The sequence below is a fragment of the Poecilia reticulata genome, linkage group LG1 (genome assembly GCF_000633615.1).
Source record: "Poecilia reticulata strain Guanapo linkage group LG1, Guppy_female_1.0+MT, whole genome shotgun sequence".
Taxonomy (NCBI): domain Eukaryota; kingdom Metazoa; phylum Chordata; class Actinopteri; order Cyprinodontiformes; family Poeciliidae; genus Poecilia; species Poecilia reticulata.
This window is the reverse complement of record NC_024331.1, coordinates 6063603-6073075: the sequence shown is the minus strand read 5'-3', so window position 1 is coordinate 6073075 and position 9473 is coordinate 6063603. Positions and strand designations below refer to the sequence as shown.

Genomic DNA, 9473 nt, shown 5'->3' with positions numbered 1-9473 from the left:
TATATATATGACTTGAAAGAAATTTTACTTTCTAATTTCTCACCTTGAAATTGGGCCTCTGTTTATTAAAAAAAACAATTAGTATGTGTATATACTGAAAGCATTCTAATTTTATTTTTTCCTGAACCTGTCTATAATATTTGCTCAGTACCGTATATCCCTTCCCTTTACTGGATTTTCTTATGATTTCCAGTTACATTTATCACAGACTTTTGCCTGACAAATCGGCTGCGTCTTTGCACTTACGAAACAGTGGCACAACAATTAATATAGTTACAGTGTGGAATTTATTTGGCAGTTAAAAAAAAACATCAGTTACTTAAGTTAATTGATTACTTAATGGAGCAGATTTGAATTACCGTAACATCCAGACTACTGAGAGCATCAGAATAAAAGACACGCCTACTAACTTTGAAAAACAAAAGAAAAAATCTGAAAGTTTGTTGTCGCTCTCAACGTTAATTTCGTTTTATGCCATCCTCTTCATCACGCAGCAGTCCAGCCTTTCGAAACCCTTTGGTTAAATACCAGCTGCATCGCAGTGTTCAAAGTGTGTGAAAAAAGTAGCTCAGTCTGGAAATTACGGTACTTTTAAAAGGTGAATATGTGATACGAGATAGGTTGGAGATTAATCAAGAGATCAGTACGGTTACAACTTTTATAAATCTAAATTTTCCATGTGCTACAGAACACCTGTGCTGTGTGTGAAAAGCTCACCTTAGCGCTCCCGCCAGCCCACAGGAAGGAAACTAATTATCCCTCTGGAGAGTCCAGAAAGGTCTAATTAAATATATAATTTATGATTTACTCCACCAGATGCTTGACCAACCTATCAGAACTGCAACTGTGGATCTCAGCTGCATCGTTGCTTAGTTTCTCTTACAGCTCTGAATCGAATTGGCACATTTTCATGAAGGCGAGTCAGAAACTGCATAATTATACAGACATTGTGATGTTTTTTTTTTCTTTTTCTTATTCAGATCACAATAGGAAAATAAAATGATTTGACGCAACTGAATGTAGGGTTATGGTTAACTCCTGTATTTAGGGATAACTCTTTTTTAACGATAGCTTATTTGTCGCTGCATTCGAAGACAACGATCTAGGCAGGATCAGCCCGGCATCTTTTCAACGACAGATTGATCATCAAGAAAGACAAAGGTGTGTGTGTGTAAATGCACATCTGCTTCAAGTGACTGTTAAAATGAAGAAAAGCAGATTCTAAGAAACTGAATGATATCTTGAATATCCTCAGAGTGTAAAAGAAAAAAACATCCACATTAAAACCCGTCTGCATGTAGTTTGCATGTTAGGAATTTTGATGTTTTACTTAAACCAGCACACACTGCCAGTGTGCCCAAAGTTGTACTGCTAATATTATTGCAATTATTTACTTATCTGTTGCTGTGTAAAATGGGTACATTTTATTATTTTCTTTTTTTTGTGTTAAAACATAGGGAATAATTTGAGGCACCAGTTACAATTTATGCAATGCCAAAGACGCTAAAATGATGAAAGAAACATTTCTTTTTCTTAAAATAAAAAATAAAAAACTAGAACAGTTCGACAATGGCCACAGGCGGCCAGTACCTGCGCTCATTTATCCTGTTTGCACATGACTTTACGGTAATCAGTATATCAAACGTTTTCCAAGTGCCTTGTGTTTCATCTGAACTATATAAATGGAGAATTATTTACTCACGTGTACAAGTGTTGAAGTTTCTTTAAAAAAAAAAAAAATCTGACAGCAGATGTTATCAAGACATCAGGGCCCTTTGCAACACTTTTCATCAAATGTTTTGATGATCTGTCAATAAAAACATAGAAGATCAAAATAGTCTGTCTCCCACTTTATTTTTTGTAAAACTTGTTTTTTGTTGCTTTGGTGTCATTTGAGTTCCTCGTGAAATTTCGGAGTCGATTTTAGGTGTCGCCCTCAAGTGTTTTGTCGTTCAGCCTGTGTTTCAACAAGCATTCGCCGTCTTGGGAGAGCAGAAACGATCGTTTTAGAAACCCGCTTCCAGAGCGGATTTATTTAAAAACGTCACAAAAACCAAACGTTCTGTTCTTTCTGTCCTTTTTTGGAAGTGTTACAGCGCCACCCATTGGCCCGGCATACTTACTACAGCATTTGCTAATGACCAACATTTTTTCTTGATCTTATACAAAAATTTACCGTCATATATCGTCTCTGTGTGTGTACAGGGCCTAAGAGAGTGCTGCTTTAAACTTCAAGGGCCTTAAAAATTTTTCAAAACTGTGTCTTTTTTTCCCCCACTACAAAAATTAGAAATGTTCCCACTTTCTCTGGGAACATTGTTTTGGATTTTAAGACACTTATCACACGTGATATGTCCCCCCCAATATTGGAGAGAGCCACATTCGTCCCCCCCAATAATGGACCTTACCACAGGAGCCGCATTTCATTGGCTAATGCCCATTTTACGTCACAGCGCAGCTATCATGTGGGTTACCATCTCACAAACTCATGCTAATATACATTGTGGACTACCAGACCGACAAAGTTTTTGCGTCAGGACTCGAAAAAAAGTGGTTCTCCGTCAGTGGGGTATCCTGATTGTGTTTGTGGAACTAAAATTCACAGATTTCCAAAATCTGAAACGGAAAGCCTTGCTTGGATTAAAGCTTGTGCACGTCCGCATTTGCAGTTCAACCGTCGTAGGATCAATAAGAACAAAGGAGTGTCTGCTGGCGTAAGTATTATTGCTTTGCTTTCTTTGTGTTTAGTGAATGAAAAAAATAAAGTCAATAATAAACACATCCATTATGAAAACTTTTTAGCCAAGTACAGCATGATGGCAGTACCGATACAACTTCTACATCCTGAAGCCTGTCTGTTACAGCCTTACGTTAGCTGAACAGATCAATATGCAATGTTTTTATTTCACCTGAAAAGGCTTTTTACTAAACTGTAATCGTGTTAGCCACGCTAGCTTTTACTAAACTGTAATTGTGTTAGCCACGCTAGCTTTTACTAAACTGTAATTGTGTTAGCCACGCTAGCTTTTACTAAACTGTAATCGTGTTAGCCACGCTAGCTTTTACTAAACTGTAATGGTGTTAGCCACGCTAGCTTTTACTAAACTGTAATCGTGTTAGCCACGCTAGCTTTTACTAAACTGTAATTGTGTTAGCCTTGCTAGCACTGAGTACCAGTGCTAGCATGATGGATCCTCATGTTGTCTCAAACAGGAAATGAATCTACATTCTTAGTTTTCCTACGTACTGTATTGCTGCAAAGTTTCATTTATTCTGCTAATATGTGACATTATTCAAAAACCAGGCTATGTCTAGACATAAACGGTCAAAGGGCAACAAATGAGTAAATGATAAATGTAATCAATGACCTATGATATAAACAGAAACTTTCCGTAAGAAGGAAAGAAAGAAAAAATACATAAAAACTATTTGGGCCATTTTATGAGTTATTATCACAGGGTAATGAGACGGTTTTGATTGTGTCTCTTTTGTGTTGCTAGTCTGAATGATTTAAAGGGATGTTTCCATGAGGTCCACCTCAACCTGACACAAACGAACATAAACATGCAGTGAATAAATCAATTTTGAATCAGTTTTTTGCACCAAAGAGTTAAGAATAAACTGTTTTCACCGAGGCTCTTTAAATGTGTATATATTTGAAATTTTCATTTGACATTTGTGACTGCAGACCAGCCATGATGCAGTAAGCAGTATTTGCTTATTGCGAGAGAACGCAAAAGAAAACCTTTTTTTTACAAGAAAAATGAATGTGAGACTTTATCCTGGACGCCATGTCGTAAAAATCAGTGGAAATAAGATGTGAAGAATTTCAACAGGTGCGGCTTTTCTGAGTGGCAGAATGTCTGACGAGTAGGTTGTACTTTTACAGATCACTGTTCTTGTCATTGCTACATTTTTTTTGTGTGTATTAGCAGATTAAGTTTTTTTGTTGTTTTCTCTGGTATGGAAATATTTCTGTGTGGTTTTGGATTGTAGCACCACATTCCCTGGTTTTAACATACAACATCTAAATCAGGGGTGGGGAACTCCAGGCCTGGAGGGCCGGTCTCCTGCAACTTTTAGATGTGTCTCAACTTCGACACACCGGAGTCAAATAATGAGGTCGTTAGCAGGACTCTGGAGAACTTGACTGCACTTAGGAGGTGGTTCAGCTGTTGGATTCAAGAGTGTTGGATCAGGGAGACATCTAAGAGCTGCAGGACACCGGCCCTTGAGGACCTGGATTGCCAGGTCATAAAGTGTAAATCATCCAGTCAGGGGAACTTACTCATCGAATGGATTATTAGCCTAAAATAAAACAAACGTGTACGGGAAAACTTTAGAGGCTCCATCATTTACTGTTGCAAATCGAATTATGTCGCTTCATTCACTGACTTGTGTTCTCTCGGCGTCTCTCTTCTCAGGTGTCAAATGCTTTTCGATGGAACGAGAGAGGCTTCAACGTCAGCCGTTTACAATGAAAAGCAAAGAAAATGAAACTCTTCAGTTCGGGTGTGGCCCAAAAACTTTCCACCCTCTTCTTTGTCTTTTATTTAAGCAGTTGTATCACAATACACACGCCAGACACATAATTTTCTGTTAGAATGAAGTGCATTTTATGATTGTTAACTTCCTGCTGGTTGACATTTGCACTCACACTTATGACAAGCCGCACGGGCTGTCTCACCTGAAATACGAGCTTGTCATGTCTGGAAAGTCTGAAGATTCATGTCACTGCAGGTTCAAGGAAATGCTTTTTTAAAAAAAACACAAAAACTGTTTCTGTGAAACAGCGATGTGAAAAGCCCATCCTTTTCTGTCGCTGACTGCGTTTCCATTGACAATACGACTGTGCAAATTGAAATTACAAAAATAAATGTACTTAATGCCAACTTTAAAAGAAAAAAAAACATTATTTTTAGGCTATGATGAAGTGTTTTTTTTCTGCAGTGCAATGAAATAGCTTTATTTAGCAAAACTGAGATGGAAATACTTTTTTCGAATCCCACGAGTCACATGATCTACAGCCGGATGTTACTGCTGGCAGAAACGACAAACGAGACGACAGGAAGTGTTAGGAGGATGATGGTTTGTTTTTGTTTTTTACGGACAACATGCAGCTGGCTCCACCAAGTTGTCATTCTAAATCCATAACTCATCCGTAAAATTTCCCCTAGATACCACATACGTAGCCGCTCCCAAGCGTTGGCACGTCTCCTCTGATGAACTGATAGACGATGAGCGCCAGCACCACGGCTGAATTGTGAATGTAACTCATGTAACTGCTTACATCCATTGCTGCCTTATCATGTGAGCTAGCTTATTTATGTGTGATTTCAATTTAATTTCCTATTTAATGAAAACACCACAATTGCAAAAGGAAGATTTGTGCACATTTGTAATGGAAACACAGGTAGTTGCTGTGAGATATAAACAAAACATTAAACCACACAGAACCAGGATAATTAATTAAGAAGAACTCATCAACACGTCAAACCACCATGGCCGATTTAATCATTCATAAGGGTAATTATAGGCCCGTTACGCACTGTGTCACACCTGTGACACAATGTTGAGTCATTAGACTTTTAGACTATCAGATTAAAAGTCTTTGAAAGTGATTATTCGTTTAACACTCAGCTGTGTTGAGTTTATTTTTTTATTTAAAATAAAGAGATCATGATATGTTGTTTTGGATCTTTGATTCAGTTATTTCTTTTCATTTCTTATTTTCTCTCATTCAAGCGTTACTCCCTCTGACATTAATAGCACTAATGTGACATTTATTAAGAAGAATATACAGTTCTCACTAGACTTGAACCTTTGAACTTTGTAAAGATTAAATGACAAAGCAAACGCTGCTGCTTTTACATGGATTAATGCTACTGACGCCTTTCCACCCAGCTAGAGTAAATATTAGTTATTTTACTGTCCAGAGAGTGTAAAATTTGAATGCGCTAACGGTCAGTCAGACCCAATACCTGTCCTGACGTTTTCCTGTCTCTTTGATTGCTCAGTAAAGTCCCGATGCACACAGATAAGAATCACAGAGGAGAGAAATATTATGTTATTTTGACGACTACAGGATTTATGCGTAGTTGTTGTGAAGGATCTTTTTTCCCTGCCTGGGGAAGAACGTATGAAATCCGAGAATGTGCAGTACCAGGTAGGAAGGCCTTGTTTGCAATGAACTTTTCAGAGTACTCCGTTTCGTAGAAGCAGAGAACATAATGAGCTGTTTCAGGTGGATGTATTAGGGTAACGTAATCCTGTTCAGTGTGGAAACTTGATCCTACTGGAAAGCATAAACAGCATATTTTCCAAATTTCTCTATAAGATCTTTATATAGACAATAAGTTTGTCTCATTCGAACAGCTAACACAGAGCTTTGACATCCAAAAGTCAAAGTGGTATTTACAATTGAGACATTTTGTAATGTCGAATTACAAACTCTGGATGTTTTCCTCTACGTCCTCTGACTTCTCTTTTAGATGAATTTTCCACTGTTCAGATCTGTAGGGGACAAAGTCAATAGAAGTGTGATCCATAATTACTTAGCTGCACACCGTAACTGCATTTAATCATATTTTTTATTCTCCTAATATTTATTTATGCTATTATGAAACTGTAGGAGTAAAAAATTGTAAAATTATCATTTCCAACCGTACTTTCAGTTTTTCTTTTTAAATTACCATCAATAACTGAAATTAAGCAACAAAAACGATAAATCAGAAGATTTGGACACATCCAGAAACGAGTTGCTTGCCATTTTGATGGTTGTGCAGGAGGATCCACTTCTGCTTTTCAAAGATGTACGGTTGCATAACTCTGCATCTGTTTGCAGCCATTTTCACATCCAAGTGTAAACTTTGAATTGAGGTTTGGGGGCGTGGCCAGGAATGACTTATTGGACTTAAAGTGACAAGACGCCGTAAAACGTCTAGTTCTGAAAGGAACTCAAGTGAGCAGACTAAAATCTTATCTAAGAATTATTTTGCAAAAAAAATGTAACAAACATTCTTTGTACAGCCCATCAACCTAACCTAACCTGTTCCAGGAAGTACTGGTTAAATGGTGCGTGACCTTTAAGTTTGCAGGTAATTGTAGATATAAATATACAATTTTAGTTAATATTCAAATGAAAGTAAATTAGCTCTAATCTATGGGGCCAGACTATAGAAACGATCAAGTACTTTACTTGGTAAAGTGCTGTCCAATTAAAAGAGGTTTTTAAACAAAATGTTGACAGTTCCTGGAGAGTATAGCTTTCCTGCTTCCTCTGTTATGGTTTTAGTATTAACCTCTCACTCCTGTTACCTTTACTGGACAATGAATGAGTCACCGTTATTTTTCAAAATTTCCTCTTTCTCAGAATCTTCCTTCTGCTTTCTAACATCCGTTTCTCTATTATTTCAAGGAAAAAAGTTATCTGGCATCTGTGAAGGTTGCAACACAATGCTGTTCAAACTTTAGCGAGTGTCACTAGCAGCCGTAATGCGGATCAGCCCTATCGCAGCAAAGGGACAGGGACAAAAGCTGAAACTTTTGTTTTTTTAACTATAGAGCTATAAAACAGCATATTGGTTATTTGTCACTGAGCTGTTAGGAGGCCTGAGAGCTCAGAGCCAGAAGACGGAAGTTTTTGTAATGATTAAGCCACTTTAATGCTTCACATGTAAAAAAATAGATGACGCACATGTACTCACAATATATTGGTAAAATTTGTGCAAATTAGGCACAAAACATAACAGAAGCAGTTTATGCATGTAAGCAAACCATGACCTGGTTGTGGGGTGAAAGGTCATTCAGCGAAGTAGATGGTGTCACCCCAAAAGCAAAAGACAAATTAATGAAGAGAAAAAAAAAAGTTAAAACTAACAAAATAACTAAAACTGATATTGAGATTTTTGTTAGCTGAAATAAATAAAAATGGAAATTGAAGCGTAAAAACTGGAACTAACTGGAACTATATTGTGCATTTATAAAATTTGCTGAAATGAGAGACATGTTAACCTGCAGTTTTGTGTTCAATCTATTTATTAGCCTTTTTAAATGGTGTAAATTTTTTTATTTTTTTTTCCCCCAGTCGAGTAGTTTACGTCAATTGTCGGCAAATTATGGAAACTTACACTCACGCTGGTCCGCAAAATGGGAGGAAACACCAGAGTCAATAAGTGAATCTGTTTTTTGAGCTGAGTATTCACCCAATCAATCACAATACAACTCAACACTTTGACCTAAAAATTAACCAAAGGATGAAAGAACTAAAAACTACTACTAACTAATAGAAACTAAACTACTACTAATAAAAAGTTCATAATCACCAAATGTTTTGTTTTGTGATGACAAAATATGAATTTGCTAAAAGGTCCAAAGTTTAGGTACCATTTAAACTCCATGTTTGGCTTTGTGAGTAACACTGGCGTCACTTTTAACATTGTATTTTAACACCAACGCCATTGTGACGTTAATGTGACACCTGGTGTTGTTGAATGTAAAACAATGTCTGGTGTTAATTTAACAACAACAACAAAAAAAAATTTGGTGCAAATTTTGTAACTCTTTCACAAATGCTGATTTAACACCAGGTAGTGTGAACGCTGTTAAAGTAAGACTGGCATTTTTATTGCAGAAATATTTAATTTGAAAGTCATATCGTTGGTTTGCAAGCTAAATATTTAACTTAGTTAAATATTAAGTTTGCAGCTGACATTTATAACTGTAGGAGTAAAATATGACTTTGAAAAATGAACACCCAAACAAACCAAATGTTAAGTGTTTACCGTGTAACTTGACAAACCTCATACCAATATGTGCATAAAAACAGTCTTAGTCTACAGTCATAATAATAATAATAATAATAATAATAATAATAATAATAATAATAATAATAATAATAATAATAATAATAAAATTCACTCAGCCCCTGCATGAATGCACGTTTTGGGAGCCGAATTTAATTGAAAGTTTAGTTTAGAAAAGCTATTTTCATTATTACAATTGTAGGTGTGTTCTTTTCTTCAGCATCACGCCCCTCACATTTTTCTTTTCGTTTTCCGTGTTGGCAGAAGTTGAAGAGTCCACTCCCCCGGTGACTGCAGCCAGTTCTACACCTGGCCATGGAAATGACACGTACCTTACAAGCCGTTGTTAGTTTAGAGTCCTGCGGGTGAGAGGCTACAATACTGGGGGGTGACAATTAAACCCGGAGTCTGGCGGAGGGTCGGAGCGGGTCGGCTCGGTTCGCAGCAGCAGCAGCAGCAGCCATGGGGGACCAAGACGCTGGTTCGGATGAAGAACTTGGCCTGAGAAGGTAAGGGCTCTGAATTATTGAACTCACTGAAACTTCACCATGCTACAGCATGTTCTCTTCCTCAGACAGAAACAGCGTTACTTTTTATATCAGATTTAAATCTTAACTGGGTCAAATCATCTCTGCCCGACTTTAATATTTTTGAAGCGATTTATATATA

The 9473-nt window shown here is 37.0% G+C and overlaps 1 protein-coding gene across 2 annotated transcripts in view; it reads left to right on the top strand.

Annotated features, from left to right (window-relative positions):
• The first annotated feature begins 9049 nt into the window (after nucleotides 1-9049).
• Nucleotides 9050-9473, top strand: part of LOC103475697 (beta-1,3-galactosyltransferase 2-like) — a 7774-nt gene continuing 7350 nt past the window's right edge. The window contains exon 1 of one of the 2 annotated variants that reach the window (XM_008427625.2): nucleotides 9050-9313. Coding sequence is in view for 1 of the 2 variants with exons in the window: in XM_008427541.2 (XP_008425763.1) it covers nucleotides 9267-9313 (47 nt within the window). In the remaining variant the exon portion in view is untranslated. The remainder of the gene's footprint in view (nucleotides 9314-9473) is intronic. The other variant, XM_008427541.2, reaches the window with a different exon arrangement.